General features: G+C 37.7%; 1 protein-coding gene across 3 annotated transcripts in view; it reads left to right on the top strand.

Annotated features, from left to right (window-relative positions):
* The window catches only part of LOC140458142 (ELKS/Rab6-interacting/CAST family member 1-like), a 917,474-nt gene extending 890,939 nt beyond the window's left edge, over positions 1-26,535 (top strand). For all 3 annotated transcript variants that reach the window (XM_072552282.1, XM_072552281.1, XM_072552285.1), the window contains one exon: positions 1,974-26,535. In XM_072552282.1, coding sequence (XP_072408383.1) covers positions 1,974-2,111 — 138 coding nt within the window. In that variant the 3' untranslated portion in view covers positions 2,112-26,535. The remainder of the gene's footprint in view (positions 1-1,973) is intronic.

The raw sequence follows: 26,535 nt of genomic DNA, 5'->3' as shown, positions 1-26,535 counted from the left end.
TGAGCCACCGTACCTCGTTATAGGAAAGATGTGGAAGCTTCAGAGAGGATGCAGAGTAGGATGCTGCCTGGACTGAAGGGCATGTCTTATGAAGAGAGGTTGAGGGAGCTAGGGATTTTCTCATTGGAGCTAAGAAGGATGAGAGTTGATTTGGTAGAGGTGTATAGAGTGGAGAGCCAGAGATGTTTTCCCAAGGCGGAATTGTCTATCACAAGGGGTCATAATTTTAAGGTGATTGGAGGAAGGTTTAGGGGAGATGTCAGAGGTAGGTTCTTTACACAGAGACTGGTGGGTGCCTGGAATCCACTGCGAGCAGTGGTGGTAGAGTCAGGTATATTAGGGACACTTAAGCAACTCTTGGATAGGCACATGGAAGATAGTACAATGAAGGGTATGTAGGTTAGTCTGATCTTCGAGTAGGATAAAAGGTTAGCACAACATTGAGGGCCAAAGGGCCTGTACTGTTCTATGTTCTATGTTTTTAACAGTTGGAACTACGCCAAATTTATATCAACTGAACAAGCTTGGGACACCTGTGAACAATAATAGTAGGCTACATTGTATTTTGAAATGGTTGTTTTGGGGTTTTATCTGCTATTAAACAATTGGTTAGAGTTTGAGTTGATCTCAGAGCTCTATATCCAGGCCTCTGATATATCACATATGTCCATTTTCCATTAATGCTTTTTCAGTCTGCAGGTGAAATGTTTGCATCCCAAAGTAATGGAAACTGGAAGTCATATGTTAGTCTTTGGAGATTTGGGGTCAAAGTTGGAGGGAAAAATAATTTATTTTTTTTACTGTCAAAAGGAGAAATGAGTAGAGCATGTTACCTTGCGGAACACATTTATATACACAAGACTGGAAATGACTGTGTGTATTGTTATCAAATAAAAGCTTAATGCACTGACGTCAAGTTCCTCTCAATGGAGGCATTAACCCTTGTATTTTAAACAGTTTAACACTCCTGTTAAAGTAGCGAAGAGAGAAATGTGATATAGCCATGTTAAGTGTTCTTATGATAGCATCACTCACAGTCATTTTAAGCTGAGGTTGTTTCAGATGATGTTTCTTTGGGTGAAGGCCCAATCAGAGGCCTTTTTTCGTATCTGAAAGCATAATACCTGGAGGTCAATGCCAGGTTGTCAACAGACACTTCATTGTAAAGGTCACTGAAGCGGAGCAAAAACATCCAATCTCCTGAAGTGTACAAATGTTTTATATTGTCAGAATGTGTCAATTTCTTTACATAGCTCACATTCAAAGTTTGCAAGTTATTCTGTAATAATGAGTGGATTTGTTGAGTGTCTATATCCATGATCCTAGTATTGTGAATAATTCTAAAATAATTTTAAATAAATAATTGATGCATAATAAATCATTTGCAAGCCGTAAATTCATGCTGGTGGATTTGATATCAACCATGTGTTCTTAGGTCGGTTTGAAATATGAGGCTTTTATATGGAAAAATCATGAAGACTACTTTTTAAATTCTTCAATTACAAGTCAAAGAAATGAAGCAAGACCAAACAGCCAGTTCACCATCCCCCAATTCTCATAGTTTAGGATTTGTATGACTGAAAGTAAAACAGCTCACATCCTTTATACTATGATCACAATTAGGAGGTTCTTTCCCATTATGAAAGACAACACAGTATCTTCAATAGGAATAAGTGGTAGAAGGGGATTTGGTACAATGGCATTGGATTATGCAAATAGTCTTGTTCATAAATCACCTGATTTATTGTTTAAATATCAAAATTATGTTCTTGGCAGGGCAAAGATTCTTTTAAAAGAGAAGAATTGTTCAAAGTTGTAATGAGATGAAGTCCAGTTGGTCCTCTGCTTCTGGAGGAGTATAGGTAGAATGATAAATGCAAAGTATTCACAACGAAGGTAAATGTTTTGGTCCTTCTGTCTCAAATTAAAATACTTATTTACAAATATATACTTTATCTGGTTTTGTTTTCAAGCTAAATGCTGAGCTGGAACAGTGTGAAAAAGAAAGTTCAGAACTTCAGGACTATGCCAACACCATCTTACAGCAGATTGCAGACCACTGCCCTGACATCCTTGAACTGGTAGTCAACGCCTTAGAAGAATCCTCATGAGACGCTGTGCCTGGACATCAGAGATGAGCTAAGAAATGAGCAACGTTGCTGCAGTTTTTTAAAATTTGTATTTTTCTTTCTTTACAAATTATTACAGTTTTGTGACATTGGCAACACTCACTGCAGTAAACTGTCTATGCAAATTTTGGTAAAAAAAAGAGTTTTGCACCAAGTTTCAATTTTCTCTGTTGAACCCGATAGATCCTAATATGATCAGAAGCCCTAAAGTTGCAAATATGAATATATTTGCAACTTTAGTTATGAATATATGGAATTTTTTTAACTCTGGGAGTTTCTTGTGCATCATATTATTGATACTGAATTTGTAAAAAAATCTGGCACACAAACGAGAACACCCTCAGTTGTACACAAATTGGTCAAACAATGTAAATTAATTTTTTCTTGAAATGGTCCAGTCCCATTTCAAACCTTGTGCATAGATGATACAGTTATAGAATATTTCATACCTGTTTCAGCCTTTAGACAGCCATTTTTTAAAAGCTGCAAAGGAATAAACAGACAATCTCATTAAACAACAATAACAGACTGATTTTGTTGTATGCCAGGGAAATTGGGGATTGGGATCAAGTCAAAGAATGGACCTATGGCTTTGTCTTTCAAATCAAACTACAAGTTCTCAGTTAAGGGATTGGAACTAACCTTTTCAAGCTTCAAATTACCATGCCAGTCCTAAATTCCTCAGTAGAAGTTGTCCATTGTAACTTTTTACTAGAGGACCTAGACATTTAAATAATATTTGTAAACACTTTCTGGGATCTAAAGGGTTAAAGCTATGCACAAACCTCCTCTCTCAGGTGAGGAATATCCATTTACCTGTGAGAATTCTGTATGATTTTCATATAGCTTACATGATACATAACTTTAGAAATTAATCACTGTAAATTTTCCAACAGACACTACAAGTTTGCTTTCTTAGAGTGGAACCTCCATTGTCTACCTAATACTGGAGAATCGAAAATGGCAGATAATGAAGAAACACATGCATGCACACACACATGAAAATGACATGAATTTTGTGTTGTACAGTATATGATGGGTAATGTACACCATTGATTAGGAACCTCATTTTAGTGGACTGTGCAAGCAATCAATGAGAAACCTAAGAAATTGAGAATGTAATTAATTGGAGTCTAGATAATGGAGGTTGCACTGCATGGGATAGATACTTGTAACACAAATTCCGCAATAGATCCACAAAACTTAAATGTTTAAAGCACAGCACTGCCAAATCTGTACTTATCAGTTCCTATGTGGAACATGGAATTTGTGGACAGCATCCTTTTTCCCATCATTATACTCCTAAAACATTGGTCTCCAATGCAACATTACTGATGAGAATTACCAGTACAACTGATACTATTTCATTGCATGGTTTTAGTATTGCAACAGAGTGTATCAGAAATAGGTCATATTTTTAGGAAAGTAAATGCATTAAAACAGTCAGAGTTGAATATTCTCGATACTTTGCAGTTGAACAAATGGTGTAACCAAAAAAAAATTAACTTGTCACTATTTTATAGAATTCATTTGAAAAAGATGAACAACAGAAGTAAACATAATGGAAAAATATCTGAAATAATTTGACAATTTAATGAAATTGTTGAAACATGCCAGGTCTGATAAATCTACTGGACATTGAAAACAAAAATTCTGTTTCTAAAAATCAATCAATTTTGTGTGCACATTAACCCAAACATTCTTGCTTGCAAAGGATTACATCTACATCCTGCAGCACAACATGTTTTCACATCTTGGTGATGTTTGTGAAAATTCTTAGAGTGCTTTGAATCTGTTCCTCAAGATTTTCATATCATTGGGTTTTAACCGGTTTAAACAATCTAGCAGTGAGCTACACACTGGTGTACTCCTTAAGATAATATTAATACCAAGAATAGCCTTGAAGTCTTGTTTCTCTGTAAATGTGCTGCAGCTTGCTGATATCAGCATGTAACAGTTCTCCGATGAATCTGAAAGAGTGTTTAATGCCACATTTGGACTTAAACTGAAAGCACTCTGAACAATGGTTTCAAAGTTACTCACTAGAATTGAATAGGAATGGTTTTCTGTCGTGGAAATCTGTGAAAATAGGTACTGAATTGTTTTCCTCAAACAAAAGTCAGATTGAAGCTGAGAAGACTGAATATAGAGATTATTAAAACTTATACCACAGCAGAGGTATCAAAAAAGATGGAAGCACACATTACTTTTTTTCTATATAAGCAATAGTTTTCAATAACTTTCTTGAAATACGTCTTCATATTTTCTAATCAATCTTTATGTAACAGTTGCTGCATTTCTCTGTTGCGTAATGTTGACTGATGGTTATAAATTGTAACTTAAAACTCAAGTGCAAATGTACTTCACAAAAAAGTCTCAAATTTCTCTCTGTAAGACTTGCATTAATAGTTGATTGTTAAAAGTAGACATTTTAAAACCAGTATTACAGAGGGTCTGATAAATTGAGAAAATACTTAAAAATACTTGTCAATAATATCCTACAAACAGATATACTGATTGCAAATAATTTAAACACTGAGGGGGAATCTTGAGGCATTTCTTCTTCACTATCTAAATTGATATTAGTTTACAGCCATGCACTTACAGTCTACAATCGTACTACTTCCAGGTGAAATGTCTGTGTTAATCCCTTGTTACTTAGGCCACAGCCTAAATACAGTAACCAACATGAACATTCAACCAGCTTCCAGACCTTTTTAACAGGACTGCTGTGCCTAAAACAAAGCAAAGCAATATCGCTGCATGACAGCAACCCAAAAATGACACTTAAGTTGCCAGCTTTCTTTCATTCACTCCCCAGTAGAAAGTAGATCAGACTGCAACCGTAGTGAGAACTTCTGCTGTCGTATAAAGTTGTAATATTGGATGGAATAATTTTCCATTTCTTAAACTGATGTTTGAGGGAATCAGTAGCTTAGTATATTTGGTGTTGATCTTGTAGAAACAATGAACAATCTCTAATCCAAGTAACAATGATTGTGCAAATCTAGAGAACATGTTGCTGGCCACAGGAACCTACATTGTGATTCCAATTCCAGTGAAGTGTATTTGCATTTCGCACATATTATATTACTCAACATGTCAGTGTAGATTGAATTTTTTTCCCACGGTAACCTTTAGTAAATCTGATTTATAACAAGAATGCGGGAATTGATCTTTTGCTCTTTCCTATAAGCTAGCATTCTTTTCTCAAATGTCAGAAAAATTAGTTCCGCAGTTAACTATGGAGTCAGAATCAAAGGAAAATGCCACATAATTCACAATTTAATATAGGGAATGGTGAGAAGATATGTTTTCTTTATCTGTAATTTAAATGAGTGATAAGTAGATTTATTTTAAAACAAAGTCTCTTATTTTGCTACTTAAGTTTTTTTTGTTCCAAACCAACAGTGTCATTTTGCTTCTCCCTTCCCCAGCCAGAGATTGCATTTAGATCCTTGGTTTACTTATTCCTCTACCTCCTTCACTGTGGGAGTTTTTTTTTAACTTGATGGCAATGCAGGTGTTGATGTCAACAGTTTACCATCAGTTGTTACAGCACTCAAGAATGAACTACACGCTTCTTCATATATGAGTTGGGAATTGCACATCAGGTCCCTGCAGAGTCCTGACACGTTTAAACTTCCAATGGTCTAATTTCCTCTATCAAGGACCCTCAATGATTATCACCGAACCTGAGCTCAGAGGGAAACTTAGGTTAGCTATGTGGAACTTAGCCGGATATTTACTCAGGAATTATTACACAGTTTAACAGCTGGGTTAACTTGGTGCAACTCAACTCAACCCCCAGCTCCAATTATGACGCCCAACCCCAGAAAATTCATATAGTTTTAACAAACAAAGCTGAAAATAAACTCTACAAAGTTAGAAAAACAAAACAATCCTACGTGTATGTGCAATTTATACGCTAACATCCAGAATAAACATGAGGTAAGTATGGGCTAACAGACAAATTATGGTCAAATACTCCACACAATACATCAAATAATAGATGTGGTCAAGACAGTCCCCACAGATTTCTCAGCAACTTACCCAGACATGGTTACGTTTTCGGTCACCGAATCTCATTCAAGGTTTTCCTGCTTTGCAAGGATTCCAGTTAGTGAAGCTGTACAGCACGGAAACAGACCCTTTGCTCCAACTCACCATGCCAAACAGATATCCTAAATTAATCTAGTCCCATTTGCCAGCACTTGGCCTATATCCCTCTAAACCCTTCCTATTCACATACCCATCGACATGCCTTTTAACTATTAATTGTACCAACCTCCACCACTTCCTCTGGCAGCTCACTCCACACACATCAGCCTTTGCATGAAACAGTTGCCCCTTTGGTCCCTTTTAAATCTTTCCTCTCTCACCCTCTCTAGTTCTGGACTTACCCCACCCTGGGGAAAGTACCTTATCTATTTACCCTATTCATGCCCCTGATGATTTTATAAACCTATATATGGTCATCCCTCAGCCTCTGACACTCCAGGGAAAACAGCCCTAGCCTATTCAGCCTCTCCCAAAGCTCAAATCCTCCGACCCTGGTGACATCCTTGTAAATCTTTTCTGAACCCTTTCAAGTTTCACAATATCCTTCCGATAGGAGGGAGACCAGAATTGCACATAATATTCCAAAAGGGGCCTAACTAATGTCCTGTACAGCAGGAACATGACCTTCCAAATCCTATATTCAATGCTCTGACCAATAAAGGAAGCATACCAAATGCCTTCACTAACTTATCTACCTGAGACCCCAATTTTAAGGAACTTCATATGAACCTGCCGTCCAAGGTCTCTCAGTTCAAGACTACTCTCCAGCTCCTTACCATTAAGTGTATAAGTCCTGCTAAGATTTGCCTTTCCAAAATGCAGTACCTCACATTTATCTAAATTAAATGCCATCTGCCACTCCTCGGCCCATTGGCCGATTTGATCAAGATCCCGTTGTACTCTGAGGTAATCTTCTTTGCTACATCTCCAATTTTGGTGTCATCTGCAAACTTACTAACTATACATCCTATGTTCACATCCAGATCATTTATATAAATGGCGAAAAGCAGTGGACCCAGCATCAATCCTTGTGGCACAAAGTCCTGGAGGTCACAGGCCTCCAGTCTGAAGAGCAACCCTTCACCACCATCCTTCTGTCTTCGAGCCAGTTTTGTATCCAAATTTCTCCCTGGATTCCATGTGATCTAACCTTGCCAACCAGTCTACCCTGAGGAAACCTGTCGAATGCCTTACTCATCAATCCTCTTTGTTATTTCTTCAAAAACTCCAAAAAGTTAGCCAACCTCCAGTCTTCCAATACCTCACCTGTGACTATCGATGATACAACTATCTCATTAAGGTGCCCATCAATCACTTCCCTAACTTCCCACAGTTCTAGGGTACACCTGATCAGATCCTAGAGATATATCCACCTTTTTGCGTTTAAAGACATCCAGACCACCTCCTCTGTAATATGGACATTTTTCAATATCTCACCATCTATTTCCCCACATTCTATATCTTCCATGTCCTTCTCCACAGTAAACATTGATGCAAAATACGAATTTAGTATTTCCCCATCTCCTGCAGTTCCACACATAGGCTGCCTTGCTGATCTTTATGGGGTCCTATTCACTTCCTAGTTACAGTTTTGTCCTTAATGTATTTATAAAATCATTTTGGATTCTCCTTTAACCCTATTTGCCAAAGCTATCTCATGTCCCCTTTTTAGCCTCCTGATTTCGTTCTGAAGTATACTCTTACTGCCTTTTATACTCTAAGGATTTTCTTGGAAGCTGCTCCATCATAGACTGTCTCAACAACTGCTCACATTTCTGGTATTTCAATCTCATCCCTTGAGATTGTGTTGCACAGGATTTTCCAGGATGCACTCCAAGACTGACGACGAGCACGTTTCCAGCTCTCTTGCAGACAGCTAGCTTTATTAAGCAGACAGTGTCCCCAGATTTCTAATCATCAATAATACTCAGCTGCACCAAGTAAATGCTGTTTGAGAGCTTCTTTCATCCCATTTGCAGTTGCTCTGAACGAGGACTAGTTCTGACTAACCTTCTCCAACATGGAGTCACCTTCTTAGATCTCCTAGACCTGGATATGCTAACACAGCCTGGATCTGCCTGGCTCCTCTTCCTCAACTTCTAAATCACTGATTGACCAGCAGCCCAAAGATAGCAAATGTCTGCTTTGACTGCTTCTGATCAAGTCTTCATAGGGCAAGTACACTCCATATTCTTAAATTTCAATGGCGCATGTGCAGCCTGTGATAGTAACATACCTGCACCAGGATTCCCAGGGCATACAGGGAATTGGAGTTCTCAGTCTCTGGAGCAATGCTACACAAAGGTTAGAACACTTCCACTAAAAGAAAGATAATGTTTCTTCTTACCATGTTAGAGCTACACGATACAGAGTTTTGTTGAAATTGCAACTTTGGGTACAAGTTTGGATGTCACTTGTTAGACTGCAATTTGTCGATCATCCCTAACTGAGTAAAGAAGTATCAACCATGTTGCCGTTAAACAGAAATCTCATCGGCAGACAACAACAATGTTTTACAAAATTTAGTTCACTTACAGATTTCTTGTCACCCGTAACCTGACAGACCAATGAAACAAGAAAACCTATCCACCATTTGTTACCTTCTGTATTCTCGTTCTCAAAGTCTGCCTCTGAATGATGATACATTCAGATTTGTGGAGCACTGTGAAAGGCAGGACCAACATTCAGAAGGACAGCTGTCTGACTGCTCTAAACTTTTCTGCAGGAATCTAGTAGCACCAGGAATATTAACTGAGGAACTGGTTTTATTTTTCTGGAAGTTGGCGGTTTTCACAAAACAGTTGAGGTGTGTAGGTCTCAATGTGTTGAATTGTGCAAATTTTGCATTTGGAGGTGATGCAACTAGAATCAAATGTGTTCAGCTTTGATCTTAAATCTGTTGGAATGAAAAATGAAACGAATTGGACACTAAAGCCATAAAAATGAGTTTTCAGGAAATTGATCATGAGCCGAAATGTAGTAAATATCTGAAAACGGTGTTTGGATAGGCAGGCAACAGAGTGTAAGCAAGGCAGGAATCAGAATACAGAAGCCAATACATAGAGGGAAAATCATCAACAAATCTGAATCTCCTATATGAATTGAAGAAATGTTTTTAAGTAAACTAGAACACAAAGGTACAGAATACTTCATTTAACAGACTGCCATCACCTTTGAGAGTGAATGCAGCGGACTGGTTTTGTAGAACAGCTCACCTGCCATTTTAAAACTCAATCTATTTTCAAAATATTACACATTTTTGAGTAAGAATACATATTTTATATTATGTAATGAACATGGTGACTTGATTGCACATTTTGGTGAGCATTGAAATTGCATTGGGTAACATTAGAGTATAAGCACTTGCACATGGAAGAGAGAAAACACTAGAGCATGTTCATCTACACATACACCAGGCCATGATGAATACACTGGGCATCATGGTATATAGTTCCCCTGGTACCTTGCTTAGGTGACTAGGTGATTTGGTTATGAAACTATCAAAGTCAACCTTAATCCTTTAAACACCAATGTTCATGTGTGTAATTTCCAGAAGCATCATTGATTAGAAATCAGGAATAGAAATCTCAGCGATTTTCCTCCTTCCTAGCCCGAGGATATCCAAGCCACTCATAAAGACTTGAATTCCATACCAGTTGAGATCTGCAAACGCCGTATAAATGCGCAGAATTAACTGAATTTGGGAGTTTCCTGATAGGCTGCTTCAGTACTAATGAATCTAATCATTAGCATTTTCATTGTTTTAAGAAAAGTGCACTTAAAGTATTTGAGTTTACTAATTTAAAAAGAAGTAATGATCAATTATCAGCTGACAGAAGTTGCTTTCTCTGACAGCCTGGTTTTGCAGGTGTTCTAGTGTGACATGTGACCTATATTAGTAAGTGGGTGACAGATTTTGAAGTAGTAAATCAATTCTGCTAATTTGGATAATGTGAAAGAAAATCTAGTGCTTTCTGAAGATCAGAAGATTGAATTACTGTCTTAACTCATTGCCATACAAAGTTAAAAATGACACAACACCAGGTTATAGGTTAAACACCAGGTTTATTTGAAAGTACAAGCTTTCAGAGTAGCGCTCTGAAAGCTAGTGCTTCCAAATAAATCTGTTGGACTATAACTTGGTGATGTGTCATTTTTAACTTTGTCCACCCCAATCCAACACCGGCTTCTCCACTTCATCATTACCGAACAACATTTCTGATAGTTTTAAAGCTGTGTTGAGTATGGTAGTTATGCTGTATGCAAGCAGAATATTTGAATGGTTAATTAGGAGCTAAAGATATGTGGAATTGGACTGGTGTTATCGAAACATCGATTTTTGAAAACTCCTCAAAATTTGGTAGACAACACACAGCCCATTGAGTATTCAGCCATACAGAGTACAAGGCTCAAGATCTATCATTGCAGTCAGGGCTGTGTTTGATTACCTCCGAGAAAGGTATTTGGGGCTCACAAAGCCCTGTGGCTTTGGAAAAAAAATCAAGTAAGATTTCCACTTGTGATTACTATCCAGAAATTGTAGATGTGGGTTAGATGAGATGCTTACCACGTTATGTTGGTTTGGACTACAATTCTCCTTATTGTGTGTTTGTGATGTATGCTGTGGTGGAGAGGAGATAAAGAGAGGTCAGTCACTTTCCCTTAGGGATGATAGAGAAACCTCTGTAGTGGCAGATGTTGAAATGATAATATTAGGAACCTGGAAACAAACTGGAAAAAATAGCCACAGAAGTAGTTAGCTATCTGATATCTTCACGTAATAATTTTTTCATTAAAGTAGATTTTAATCTGCTACCCAAGTAAAACATTGATTTTTAAATAATGTTCCAAAGGCTACAAATACAATGATTTAAAAACAGTGTCCCCTCTGAGGTTTCAGTCTCTCTGCTGTCCCGTAACTGAAGAAACAGTCTGTCCTAGTTATACGGACATAACTGGAACCATCCATTCCACACACAACTAACAGAATATTGACAAAACATGAAATACTTATATGTCAGGAATATCTTATGCCCTCGCAGTATGATTGCTTCATTTTTACATCCTTGATCTGTTGTGTTTACTTTATTGGAAAGCAAAATCAGGCAGAATATGATGACTGATTTGCTATTGACCATTTTGGAGTCCCTTTTATTGCATTGTCATTTAAGCTTTGACATCTAGAAATTCTGGATCAAATGTTTTAATTTAAAAAAGAATGTTTTTTATTTTCCACTGTTCAATTGCCATTCAGTGCAACATTTCTAGCCCTCATCCATTTCTTGGTAGTTATGACCAGCAGTGGCTGTTCCTGATCCATTTTTATTGATATAAGGTGGACTATTATGGTGGACTCTTGTGGTGCAGTGGTAATGTCCCTACCCCCTGAAGCAGGAGACTCTGGTTCAAGACCCATTTGCTCCAGAGGTGTGGAATATTAACATCTCTGAACAGTTTAGTTATAAAATATAAAAAAAGGATTTTCTCAGCCTCTGCACAACATAGGTATTGGTGGGAAAGTTAGGAAAATACAGTGAGAATTTAAAAATGAATCTCTTAACGTTGAGAAAGATTTTCCACTTGAAGTTTTAATACCTAGTGAGAATCTCACAAGTGAGCTGTCAGAGGCCAACTTGGATGCTTTAACATCTCACTATTAGCCAAGTCCAGCTCATTTAAATGTAGATTGCTATTATCCCAGGAAGCTGGTGACTGTAGCTCACCAATGTCTTCTCTGGGCATCCACCTTAGTCAGCATTCCTCAAATATCTCAGAGCACACTCCATGGCCAAAAACTGCTTGCACCCACTGTCCACAGAGATTGGCATCAGCAAAGCACAGTCTGAGCACATCATCATGGCACATCCTGCACTCACTTCTAGTACAACTTAGTGCTTTAATACTGCACTTTGAAGCTCACTGACACCTTACATTGCAATGCTGCTGCCAGGCTACTTTGTGCATAGGGACAGGCAGCCATTTGTGTCTTAGAACAGGGTACATCTTCGGCCTCTGAGCTTGCTTTCTTAGTATTCACTCACTCGGACAACTCACAGGATCATTGTCTTGTCTTGCTTATTAGCACAGGAAGAAAGTCAGGTAGCTTGACATGGTTGTGAGCAATGATCAGTCAAAGGGGTGGACATGTTCCTGTGGCTAAATCAATGTCACACCTACAGCATGTTGTCACATCTTATATTGCAAACTCGTGGTACTAACTTCAATCATATGCCCATTTCTAAAAGTCTTAAGAGAGGTAGTCCTTAGTCTAGTCAAATGGACATTGTTAGTTAGGAAAGATAGTGAGGTGTCCTGAGTGAGTAGAAATGTAGAAGGCAGGAAGGACGAGTGGTTTGGGGATGGAATAGCTGAGAACCATTGAGGCAAGTGCTGCATGCAATATTGAGATACAGTCTTGGTGGGAGGTGAATGCAATGTGTTAAGAGTGTAAGGTAGCAGAGAGAAGATGGTGGCACTTACTCCATGGAATTCAGAGATCATTAACCTTCTTGCGCTTTTCATTTCTCTGGACTGTGGATACCACACAGACGAGACTTTCAGTGTTTGAAATGGTGAACGGCTGGGGTTTAAAAATGCAGCCACCATATGCATGCAGAAGGTCCTGGCATTAGCAAGCACTTCTGTCACTGCAGAGTACAAAATTGCTTGAGAGCAGCACTGTGGGGATAAATAATGTGACTAATGGAGAATTGCATGAGAAAAGTCACCAGGAATCACAGAAGGATACCATGCAAAACTTTGAGATTAATACTTTGTCAAAATGTGGGAGAATTCAGCTCATAGTCTTACACCCAGTGTGAGCTTTAGTTAGTGAGAAAATATTATCTCGAATTTGAAATTGATAGATGTGCCTCATGTGATATGTGTTTGTGAAGGATGCAACCTAGTGTTGGCACTGAAACCCTGTCAACAAAATTATCTCCCATTTATAATTAGGGCAGTCAATAATGAATAAAAGATGGCAAGGTAATTAATGTGCAAAAAGCATATTGTCACTGTTTACGTCAGTAACTAGCAAACTGCAAAAAAGACAAAATCACTCGATTTTTCAAACTAACTTTGGCCATCTTGAATTAGACTCAGCAGATATAAATCCATCTATGGAACACAACGTGAAAAGATATCAAAATGAATATTAAAAAAAAATTAGAAAGCCTGATGATAATGTCAGCCTCTGCACCTTATAACTGCCTCTAGGAATTTAAGAACTAACCCTACCCTTCCCCCAACCATCAAACCTACCAGTTTGAACTCTGTAGCTCGGACTATGACAAGGAGATTCATGTAAGCCCCAAAACCGCAAGAACGTGCCACTCTGCTGTCAAATAATTTCCTGCAGTTGTTTTAGTTTATCAGTTCTATAAACTGATGAAGCCTGTGTTTCAAGAATCAATGACATCCCCCTGAGCCGGAAGAAAAGTGCCTCAGTTTTCTCATTTCCAATCCTTGTTATGGGACAGCAAATTGACCAATTTGGCCTTATGTTTTCAGTTTACTCTTGTCCTCCATAAATTTCTACATGTAATTATTTTTTAAAAAAATAAAAGTGGATGGGAAACCAAGAAGCTGATCCAAAGAACCAGGTTGAACTGTAAGCCTGACTGTTGTCATGCATCTTTTGAAATGTAATTGCTGTTGGCCAGGTTTCCTCAACATTGAAGAATCTGGCAGCTTCTAGGAGAGGGCTCAGTCAGTTCATGGGTATTTACATCTACACTTCCTTCTACATCTAAATATCTGCCTGAGGAACCTCTGCAAAAGGAGCCCTCTGTCATGATCTCCCCACTGAAGTCTCTGACGTCCTCTCACCCACTTGAGCCCCAATTCCTGCATCAATCTAATTTTCATCCCTAACTAAGTCCTGATCATGTCTCAGCTCCAACTCCATCCCAAAAAGACCCAGATTCCTATACCTCACCCCAAGCCCTGATTGCCCCAGAAGGTCCCAATCCCCCAATAATCAGCAGGGTGTGTTCTTTCTCCATTGCCTAGTTTCAGATTGTTCTCACCACAAGGTCTCCAACCTTGAGGGTAGCATAGTAGCTCAGTAGTTAGCACTGCTGCCTACAGCACCAGGGACCCAGGTTCAATTCCAGCCTTGGGCGACTGTCTGTGTGGAGTTTGCATATTCTCCCCATGTCTGCGTGGGTTTCCTCAGGGTGTCCGATTTCTTCCCACAATCCGGAAAGATGTGCAGGTTAGGTGAATTGGCCATGCTAAATTGCCCAGAGTATTAGGTGCATTAGTCAGGGGTAAAATGTAGGGAAATGAGTCTGGGTGGGTTACTCTTCGGATGGTTGGTATGGACCTGTTGGGCCGAAACGCCTGTTTCCACACTGTAGGGAATCTAATCTAATCTAACCTTGTCCTTGAGTCTCTGACATTGGGCTTCCTAGAATCATCAGCCATGACAATTGCCATTCCAAAATGCTATAGCGATTTGTTAACTGAAATTTATTAAAGAAGCAGTCTGTCTCTCTCTCCCCTTTCCTTGAAACAGCAACTGGAGAGTAGCCAATTCGGCATCATCAAAAACCGATTAATACCACTCTTCCAATACCAGCTGGAATTTTCAATTTGACATATGGAAGCATGCAGAGGTTAAAATGAGGCCTACGGACTGACCTGGCAGTAGACAGAGGGCTAACAGTCCACCATGTTTAAACATTCTCCTTAACCCCACCCCAACCCCTGCAATCAGCCAGGAGCTGCAATCACAGGGTGGCAACAGCAGCTATATGGTTCCACCTCCACAGTATAGTCCAGCACGACAGGCTATTTCTACTCTCACATTTTTAAAGAATTGTTTAAATAGTGCTCCCAGCATGGAGTTGTTTATGTGTTATCTTCTGTTGGCCCTTCCCCGTGGTACTCCCTGGCTATTATTTGACCAGCTGGTAAAACAAAAATCACAAAGTCAGGTGCCAAGGAAATTCAGGATTGGGACTTGGAAATGCAACCAACATGTGATTATGATCCTAGAAGTAACACCAAGCTCCAGATTTATTTTTCCCAGACTACTTTGAGCATCATGGTTCAGGATTTTAAATTAATAAAGGTATAGCAGAGAATTGAAGAAGAAGGCTCAAACGTTATTGCTATCTGACCAACTGAAGAGAATACAGTTCTCTTTTAAGGTTTTCCGTACTTATGACATGGTGGGCCAAATTTGGTATTTTGCAATACAAACCCAATCCATCAACTAATGTCAAAAATTTGGATAAGGGAGGAAAACTTAGGCACTTTTCGACAGAGAACTTCCTTTAGCTGCCAGTCAAAATCTTCAGCAGTGCATTGCCTACCCCCTTCAACATTCAAGTGCCCCTCAGTTGAGACTTCAGTTTTCACAAAAGCTCCATCATTATTGAGACCTCCTATCAACACAGCTGAGTTCCTACAGTTAACCTCCCTTAGGGAATGCTCCAGGAAGCCAGTTGATCAAAACCATGCTTTTCTACCTTCAATTTTTAAATGTGCTGCTTTACTCTGAATTCCCTTAGTGTTTGCGATATTACTTCTGCTTATTAATTATCATCTTAATTAACAATTTGTACTCATCACAAGCTTCTACCACACATCAATTAAGATAACTATAAATCTACTTTGATATCCTTTAACCGACATCCTGGGCTGTTATTACTGCATCTTTCAATTGAAGCAAACTAATCTGTAAACGTACATTTACTGTAATTGAAATGAAGTGAAATTACTTAATTTATTTTCCTTTAAACTGCAGAACTATCGTGGTGACATCCCTGACTTCAGCAAGTTCCTGCAAGATGTCATTTTTCTAGTTATAGGGCAAACCAGGAATGAGTTTTGTAAAGGTTGCCCCTTTACAGTAAGCAAAGGAACAGCTGTTTGGAGGAAAGAAGTAAGCACCCTTTGAAAGTAATTGATGCAGAATTCCACAGTTACATCCCTCAACCATTTCTTTTCTTGATATACTGCATTTCCTTCATTGCTTTGTAAGCCATTATCTGGCAAGCATATTTATCGCACAAGAATTGTCTTTATTGGAATATAGGTTGGCTCAACACGCAGGATTAGAATCTTGGCAATGAGAATCAGAGGGAAGAATATCATTTCAAGGTCATCTCCAGTTATAGGGATCCACCAGCTGTCAACGGCAGTAGCATTAAGCTAGGAAATTGTTCATAGTTCTGAATTTATTTGCACTTTGCAAACAATATTATTTTCTTCATCTTTCATAGAACTATATTTGGTAACAGTCCAAATTATTTTGAACAATGATCTAATTATTTCAAATAATCTGTTTTTCAAATTCCTCAGCCTTTAACAAGAGTTCTCAGATGTAAAAGATTTCTAGAAATGTAGTCAGTCAATGAAATTCCTACTTATTACCTCAGAATTTGACGGCTTTGATATGTCATGCCTTCATTCAGAAATGTATTATTCGGTGCTTAATTTTGCATGGACTTCAAGTCATTTCCACCACATTTAATTTACACTGACAAGGTCACACACTATCCTTCACCCAATAGGTACATTGACAATCTGCCACAACATTGAGCTCAATGTGACACAACTTCTCACACCCCCAACATATCCAACAGAATGAGGGAAGACAATAAACTGGGATAAAGAAGGAAAAAGAGATTTAATTAAGGATTTTACAATGATCGTGAGGTTTTCCTAAAGAAAAATATGGAAATAATATTTGCTGTGTTTGGAGAGTCACTAATGCAGGTGTGTGGAACCATAAAGTTAAAATTGAAAGAGAGAAATTGCTACTGAGAGAAGCAAGGCACCATTGCATGTTTTAAATAGAAGGATTTCCTATATAGAAGAATAAGGTTGTGGCTACAGCAAGATGCTGAGATTCATTTCAATTGAGCCAGCTAGCATTTTTTTTACATTTTGTTGTTCTATCTTGCTGTGTTTATCTTACAATTTGACATATCCCTCCCTGGTAGAAAATCCGGTTTGAATCTGAAATCATTGTTGAGTTTTGAATATCAGCAGCCAACAGAGGTCAGAGAATCTCTTAGTTCTGTTCCACGATTATTGCACAATTTGGATTGTAATCAACCATATTCACTTTGGGTATTATTTCAAGGTGATTAAGTAAATTAATGTATACCTAAGTGGAACATGTTTGCACACATTTTTTCTATTTATAAATCAGATTGTTCCCAATGTGTAAGCCTTTCTTCAGTCTTGTACTTTTATTTTATAGAATAATTCATTTGATTTATTGTTGTGTGTTTGAGGGTTGTCAGATTCCTATTCAGACAAGAATGCAGCTGTAACACAGATAATTACCTTACATGTGTTTTTCCAGTCAGACATTGTGCTCATATAATGTGCACCATGCCTTTGTCTAGAAATTGCCTGATTTTTACCACTGTTCTTTTAAGAACCATCAATGCATTTTTCTGTAAGCACATCACCCATAATTATTCACTACAGGAATCTGAGACCACTTGCAGAAGAAAAAGGATTTTCGAAACCAGTCAGGGCACAGTGAACTCTACCTCACAATCAGAAGCTGTGTTGGCTCTTGTCGTTGACATATATGGGCAAAGACAGAGGCATATTGATCTGTAATAAAAATAATGATCCAACCGGTCAGGGCAAAGTAATCTCTATCCCACAGTCTCTGATTATAGGCTCTCCCAATGTCATATATGGGCAAATACAAAGTAATGCGATGCATATAAGATGATAATTCTTTCATATAGCTGTAGCATTTATTTACTAATAACCACAAGAATGATTAAACTGCCCATAAAAGTTCTATCAGACTATGTGCTGCTGCTGATACATTTGCAAATATGTGCATAAAACATTAACCACATCTCCATCAGGAAAATGATTATTGTATTTAATATTTTCTCTCTTACATATGGATGATCAATTAATACTTCCAGTGTGCGGGAGTCTAATTAAAATTCTTTATAACTCATTATTTCTGCAACATAATTATCCAGTTGATTAACTGTTAATACAGTGTTGTATGAATTATTCTGCTCAGTGATGTACTTCGTTCAGTATTAGATTTAATGTAAGTAGTAGATTTAAATTTTCATTTTGGGCATACTTGGTAATTCATTCAAATTATGCTTGAAATTACAGCAGATTTTAGAAGTGAAGTTATGGTTGCGGTTTTCGCTCAAACCCATTGCATCATTACAGACATTACATTGTCAATGAATCAATGCAACAAATTATCATAATAAAACAATTGTATTTTTTTCCCTTGTAGGCACATAAGCCTCCTTCAGATCTATTAATACAGATAAAAATAATTTTTTTTTACAAAAAAGTAAGCAGCTATCACTTGTATCTATTCCACCATTTGGGAGTAACCTAACTAAATTATTGAAAGTTATTTCTAAACAAAACGATACTGAATTGTTAACTATTTCATTGGTTTGCAATAGTTGCTTAGTGTTGAAAAATGTGCCACTGGAAAAAGCACAATCAGTCAGGCAGCATTCGAGGAGCGGGAGGGTCGATCTTTCAGCATAAGCCCTTCGTCAGGAATAGTTACTTACTGAATTACTTCTTTGAATATTTTTTAAATGTGCCTTATGCCTAGAAAAATAGCAATTGAAACTGAAGAGTCTGCTCAAATGATCAGAAACTTGGACAATTGTTGAAAATTCATTCTGCTCATTATTTCAATCTGGGCCGTGATTAATGTTTTTGGGCAGTGCTGTATCCCAGCGCTATTTTTGTTAAAGGTCAAAGAAGGTCTCAATTGATACTCAATCTAACTGCCATTTAATATTTCTGAATCTTTTTGTTCTAGTTTGGCTGATCTTGGGCAAACCTAAACAGTGCAAATTAATTAGACAAGGAAGTAACTTTTCTTTTCATAGCCTAAAGAACCTAATTTTCAAATGATCCAATCTCTTTCACTATTAGAGTTGATGGTCAAAATGGAGAATCATTAATTGAGAAAATTCTTCTTATTTCATTTCAGTTTTATGAAATTTGCCCTACAATTCTAACTTAAATATATGGAGCATGTTATCTATCTTAAATGAGTAAATTTTAAACACTGCAAATATCATGCTGATGGATTAAAGACAGGTTCCATGAAAATACAATGTCATTCAAACCTTCAGCGCTTATTTTTCCTTTTCGTCCTCTGATCCCCATTTTGGAACCCTATTCTCACCACTCCACTTTGCCTTGCTGTGACAACTGTCTGCATTTGAATATTCCTTTCAAGTTTTAGCATATCCACAGCACTATGGAGCTTATAAATATTTTGAAGGAAAATGTAGCAGCCCATTTGTGTACAGCAAGTTATCAGGAACAGAAAAAGGGATGATTGGCCAGTTAACTTGTTTTGAAAATACTAGGACAAATGATTGAAAGAGCACTTCTACATAACTCTAATTTGTGTCACACAAATGAGAAAGGCTTAACAAACACCTGAAAGACAGCACTGCTGACAATGCAGCACTCATGTCAGTAGAAACTATGGAGCTAAAACTCCACAGCCCTTTGAAGGCAATGCCCCTATCAGTCCAGTCGAGATATAAGTGGGTCCCCAGTCTTCCTTATCAATTTCACATAACCTTGTTTCAGCAGAGCGACTTCATTCCCTAAAAATAGAAGCAGCATGTCTGAAGGAAGGAACTCTCAGAACTTGGATTTACTTGTCCTTTGTCTACATTAGAATAGCATTGTGTAAGCATTTCAATGACATTGAGTGTATCAGTTTGTGCTCAATGTGCTCAATAACTTATACTCCATCTTTAACTTCCTTCTCATCTCGAGTCTTTGAATATGTCAGTGCCTTCAAAATCACTCTCCATTTAACCAGCAACTCTCCAGTTAGATTTCTCTCACTTCTGCTGCAAACAACCATAATAAAGACTTGCATTCTATATGACTGGTACCATAGTGGACAATCCCTCCTTATCCTTCTCAATCTTTCTAGAGTTTATTTTACATGGTTAACTATGACATCCTCCTCTGACATTACCCCTCCATTGTCCAGCAGACTGCATCTTTGTACAACTGGCTACATTCTTATCTATCTAGTCATATACAGGAACTCTTCTTCAATGATTTTTTAATCCTGCAGTACTAAATTTGGAGTGACTAAGGATCAGTTTGTTGACCCATCCTATTTCTCACTTAGTGGGATTGTCAAACAAACATTAGGTTTGTTAGAATCCCCATAGAGACCGATGACTTGTAAAGAAGTGTATTAATTTAGTGAAAAGATCACTCAACAAGATTTAAGGCCTATCTCCAGGACTGCAGGAGTTGTATCATGCAACTTTTAGCTTGCTGTCATAGTGTTCACATTTTGTTACTAATTGGAGGCTCACAGCATGTCTGCTTTGCCTTGCACTTTTATGCCTTGCCCCCTTAATTAAGAAATTACAGCCTCACTGTACTTCTGTGATTTTCTAGCCTTTTAGTACAGGTGCAGTTTTCTGCACTTTGTAATGTTGCCAGCAATGATCAGTCAAGAGAGTCGATATGCTTCTGTATGGCACTGTGCCATGTCAATGTCATATCTGCACCATATGCCAGCAGCTTATATGGTAAACAAGGTGCTTCAACCAAATGGCTATTTGTCCAGTCTAAGGGGAGTTGTTCCCAGTCAAGTCATAGAGGACTGTCATAAGTCAGGCACAATTGATCAAGGATATCATCCATTATCAGTTGAGGAGCTTTGACACAGTCAGGCACTTAGGCAGACAGAGTCAGGGGTTCGGTTTAATTAGCGACCAGGGAGTGGGCAAAGGTTAGCCTTGCAGATTCAGTGTAACCAGAGATGGGATTAGTGGTAAGTCGGTAAAGAGATCAGTCAAGGATCTAGTCATTCATCAGTTAGTGCTGTCCTTCCACCCAATCAGGAATATGGGCCACAATCAGTTCTGAACAATAATGAGATGAGATGTTATACAAAACCGGGTGTTAGGAAAAGAGTAGCACTCTCTTGGACAGTGTTTTAAGATGATGTTGTACTAATGGGGGCTCGACTCCGTCGCTTTATTCTTATCAGCTTCAGTTACAGTTACAAAGACAGTCGATCAGACAGGTGGTGATGTCAAGTAGCAATACATATATAAATGTGAGGTTCTATACCAAAGTGTCATCCATGCCACCTATGTGCATTCAGAAGCTTTTCTTTTTCATTTTCCTCCCACTGTGTGTCTGGGAAGCACTATTTATGGCTGGAAGCAATTGATCTAGTGTACAGCTGGACTTGAAATATGGCACCAGTGGTGGGAAATCCCTGAACGTCCCAACAGTTACCTGTGTTTCTGCCATTGGGGAGTTCAAGATAACACAAGAGAGGCACTGTAGAGGTGTGTGTAAACAGTGCAGTAAATTGTGGATAATTGTAAATGATAACTCACTCAGAGATAAAATTTTCATGAAACTCCCCAAAATTGACAACTAGCCATTTTTGATAAAATTAAGCCATTAAACCCAAGCACTACGGTACTGGGGTTTGTCTGTACCAAAGTAACTGAACTCATCTGTTTAGGCATTAAAGTACTGTGATCACTGTTGATATCCCAAAGTTCCTAAGATGGATTGTTCTTCAGTGAAGCTTGCAAGAGCAAGCAGTTTTGGAGTAGCAAGTGAGAATTGGGTGAAGGTTTGGAGGGCTTCTGCTCCAGTCACTGAGCCTTCCATTATATTGTCAATATTCCAACTAAACAAAGGATCAGTACATTCAAGAGAAGATGGGAGAAAGCTGGAAACAGTACATAAAATGACACCAGAAGGCCAGGTTCTCTTTGAGAGAGAGACACTTCTAACTTTTAATTTAAAGCCATCTCTCCTGTTAACCAGCCTACAGTTAAGAGGATTAAATGGTGTTTTTTTGGATGAGGTCATGAAGTGATTAATCTTTTTTAAAGCTTCATCTGGTAACTGATCAGATACATCATAGAAAGTAAGACGCAGAGAGTAACAAGGATGTGGAACGCTGACACATGGAGTAGTTGGTGTGGTTGAATTAGCATTTGAAAGGGAATTTTAATACATACATAATTGAGAAGAAACCAGAGCCAGGCCATGCAACTGTCGTCAGAGTGAGAGAAATCTACTCTGCAGCACAGTACAAACATCTGTATAAACTAGTTGAACCAAATAACCTGTTCATGTGCAGTAAATTCTATGTGGTCTGTTAGGAAAAAAAATGTAAAATATTGTAAGAGTTTCCGTTTCTGCTTCTTTAGTTATATAGCCACATACATAAGCTCCTTGTTAATGTGGTCACTTATGAGATCACAGTAATATTAGTTTTTGCTGTACAGAATATAATCTTATCCTTCCTTTGATCCCATTGATAAGGAAATTAACATTATAGGAAAGGTTAGAATTTGTGTGGTCAAATGTGGAGTGAGTAATGAACCAGTACCGTAGTGCTTGGGTTTAATGGCACACCAAGATACAAACTCAAAACTTATGTAATCTATATAGGTCATGAATCCTTTCTACACCATCTGTACTTTGTTCATATATCTCCATATACATATACAATGAAACCTGCAAATGAACATTTCCTACTGCTGAAAGTTATGAAAGGTAAGGCTGAAAGTTCACAGGATGTTACTGACAATGTGTGCCTCTCCCCAATTCATTGATCTGACTGCTTTGGTGTACTGCTAACATAAAGTGCCCCAAAGATGGTTAAACTGTTTCTTAAACCAATGATGGAACCATTATTCCTTTGGCACCTGCACTAACTATATGTCACAGTCTGGTACAAAACTAAACCATGCAAAGAAACATGTGTTATATACAAGACTGGTACAGCTTCACTTTATTAATAAAATGACCTTTTTAAAAAAAACTGCTTAATAATTCCTACTGAACAAAATTGTTTTGCTGGTTCTCTTTTTAAAAAAAATTGTTTAATGTTTCTAGTGTCAAAAATAGTGTAAAACAATGAATTTTAATCTATGTTGAAAACGTATTGTAATTCTATACTTGTTAATATTTTAATTTTATTTCTTTTTTGGCCTGTTCATTGTCTGTGATAGTAGCTGTCAAAAATAGGTGTGTGTTTAATGGGTTATTGTGCATTACATGAAAATCTTGTATGCTTAACAGATTGATTTCTCTGGCATTTACATTGACTAAAAACTCTACTGCCTTCATTTGTCTTAATGATGAAATAGGTTTTCTTTTTGATTCTTTTGCTGCAAATTGTTGCCTGATTAAAATCTTTCTTTATTCTTCCTGCCTCTGTAGTTTAAACACGGTTAGCATGCTTTGTGTTTTTTCTCTTTCCTGTGTTACTTAACAGAAATGAATGTCACTTCCAGAATTGAAATCAAGTCCAGCAAAAAGAAAATGACAGTTACAGAGCATTGAAATGTAGTGTTTTATCCATAATTCCTCTTTTTGTTTTGAATATGAACCAATGGGTAACTGATCTGGGATCTGCACCATATTTAATTTGAAGGAAAAATAAACAAAGCCATTCCATTTCACTTGACCCTGACACATGCAGATCTGATCAAAATTGACAGCCAACTCAGATTAAAGATCAAATTAATTAATTTATCATTGAAATTCTAATTGTAAGTACATTCCTCAGTGAAATGTGGCACTGTTAAATGAACTATTCTGCTGATATGGTCAAAAAGCGATTCATATCCATCATTCTGACAAAAACATGAGATTGTTGATAGCAGTAGCTAAGTAGATAAACAGTGAAGAAGAAGTTAAACTTTTAAACAAAGATCAGGTGCAAACTTGCAATTATGTTCTTCGTGACACACTAATGATTAGAATTCCCTGGTGTTATCTTGGGGATTTATTTTAAAGATAAATAGGCACTTCAATCAAATTAAAGATCTGCATGATATAACAACGTTTGATCCAAATTTGCCATCTCTTAAGACTTATATTAAGATTGTTCATGAATGTCTCTGTGTGATTCCTGGAATTTTGAACCCAGAATTGGCATTGCTGAACAATAGGTCATCCAGTTCATTTGATCCAATTCTCCAGGGCAAACACATAACAAGAGTGGCTGTTAAAACAAACTGTCTGGGTGGACAATTATATTTAAATGTGTGCTTGTCCAATCAGCAGGCCAAATATAGGAGAGAACCAGCATGTGATTGGTAAAATATTGACAGCCCAAGTCCTGGAGCCATGGTGCTGAATCTGTGGATCAACTCTGGTTAAAGGAAGCATTCAGAGAGTAGACAGGAGGGGAAGGAGGTGGGAGTTGCAGCCTGAGGAGAAGGCATTGTGAGTCAGATGGCAAAGGGGAATTCCTGCCCATGACTTTGAGAAAAAGCATGATAGGTGGTTAGGTCACTCGGCTGATATGTCTTTCCCCAAAACCTTGGGTATTGATCAACATTTTTTCTCCCCTGATTAATCAGTTTGCATATCCCCTTTTGGCCATTTAGTCAGGCCACTCTGATCACCTATTGGGGGATTCAGTTTGAACCTTGCACATAGCAGAAGGGGAATTCCTGCTCAGAAAAAAATCATTTCAAAAATCCTTTATCAAATTGCATTTAACATTTGTGGCTCCTTTCATTTTAATGCAAAATGTTTGCTTGTGGGATAATAATACTGGTAAAAATGATCGCAGCTTAAAACCTCATGGTTTATTTTAACAGGCTTGTGCGGAGGGACTGAGACACTAAGACAGGTCCCATCTCCAGCAATGTGCAGTCCAATTACAGGACAGCTATGTGTGAACACAGTGGTATTCAGAAAGGAGGAGGTTTCCTTGGGAATCCTTCCCTTCTGAGCATAAATGTGGAGCAGATTCTTTGGCTCACTTTAGATCTGCTTCTTAACCAAAAAGGCAAAAAGTGGACTTTATTATTAAGTTTTGCTACTTGGCACCTTTTAATTATCATTTGTGTTAATCCACTAATTTAAATTACGCATTTGATTTCTTTTGTTAATTAAGTTCAAGTTTACTATTATGGCAACCCCCATTGTTCTGAAATTTGATCAACTACAATCCCACCACACCCCCAAATTGTAATTAACCAATTTGTAACATTGGTTAAGTCAATCATTGCATTATTTGCAAATTAATATAGATTTTCTTAATTGAAAAGTGATCAAATTAGAAGTATAAATGTGAGCACTCTGTTATTTCCTGCAGCCACATGGCAGCCTTGCCAGACGTCCGAGGCAGAGTGTTTTCTGGGGTGCAGGTGGCCTCTGGAAGGTGTAATGGAGTGACCTGTGATGGCTTTGCTCCTTTACAGCAACATCAAGTTTCCAAGGCACAACTTTGTTCAGTGATACAATAATGTTAAGATTAATCTTGTGCTCATGTTGTAGACTTTAGTGAGCAGACTATTACCTGAAAGTTCTCTATTTGGTTAAAAAGCTATTAGTATGCAGGGCAATGGAAAATAATTCAAACCTTAATCCATTTATTTCCATTTGTATTTTTAACCCCTTCACCCATGTGTCAAGTTTCTAAACTCACTGCTTCCCGTTAAATTGATTTTGAATGTTTCAATCATGTTCACATTCAAAGCCAATTTGCAAGTTGAGAACGTTTAAATCTGAAGTAGATATACCAAGTTTTTTGTGACTTTTAATTGGAATCCCTTTACATAATTTCTCTTAATCCTTTCAAAAGAGTTAAATTGCTTGAAGCCTGCTCCTGCCTGTTCTAATGTAAGCTACAAGAGTCTACTGCTGGACCAGGATCCCGCACTGTGCCTAAGTTTGATATACATGCTTGAATAATGAGCTCAGGGAAATGGTGTTGAGAACAGGCTAGTTACAGAAGGCACCCTTTGGAATAGGAAATCCTGGGCACAGAGTACATATAGGGAAATGCACAGTTCACATTTTTACTACTGAAGGACTGCTGAAAGAAAACCAAAATATCAACAAAAACCTTTTAGGAAATTTGTGAGCTGTAAGAAAAAAATGATTTATTTTTATTTTCTGTGTACATTATTCTTATTAACTTTTATTATAAATTCATCCACTGCATACGTCTGTTTGCACAATGATTTTCCTTCCTTCTGCAGGTTGGTGTGTGTGAAGTTACACACTCAAAGACAGCAGCAAGGCAAAGTGGCACCTCATTTGTTTTGAGCAGTATGCTTACACTAAGATATTTCCTCTGTGATTCGCATTTATGATATACACTCATTTAAACTTAAATTATGGGTAACCAATTTTTATTTTAAGTAGTAACAGTGTATTATACTGCTTTCCCCTGCTTTGATTCAGACATTTTAGCTTCATGGGAATCAGGCTTTAGTATCATTGTGGGTGCTAACATTTTGTGGACAGGCAGTATTGATATGTTCTTGCTATTAAAGTATTTCATCTGGACTTTAATAAAATATGTTTAACCGAA

Source organism: Chiloscyllium punctatum, chromosome 32 (assembly GCF_047496795.1).
Source record: "Chiloscyllium punctatum isolate Juve2018m chromosome 32, sChiPun1.3, whole genome shotgun sequence".
NCBI classification, from domain to species: domain Eukaryota; kingdom Metazoa; phylum Chordata; class Chondrichthyes; order Orectolobiformes; family Hemiscylliidae; genus Chiloscyllium; species Chiloscyllium punctatum.
Note: the sequence above shows the minus strand (reverse complement) of the source record. Positions and strands in the feature narration are given on the sequence as shown.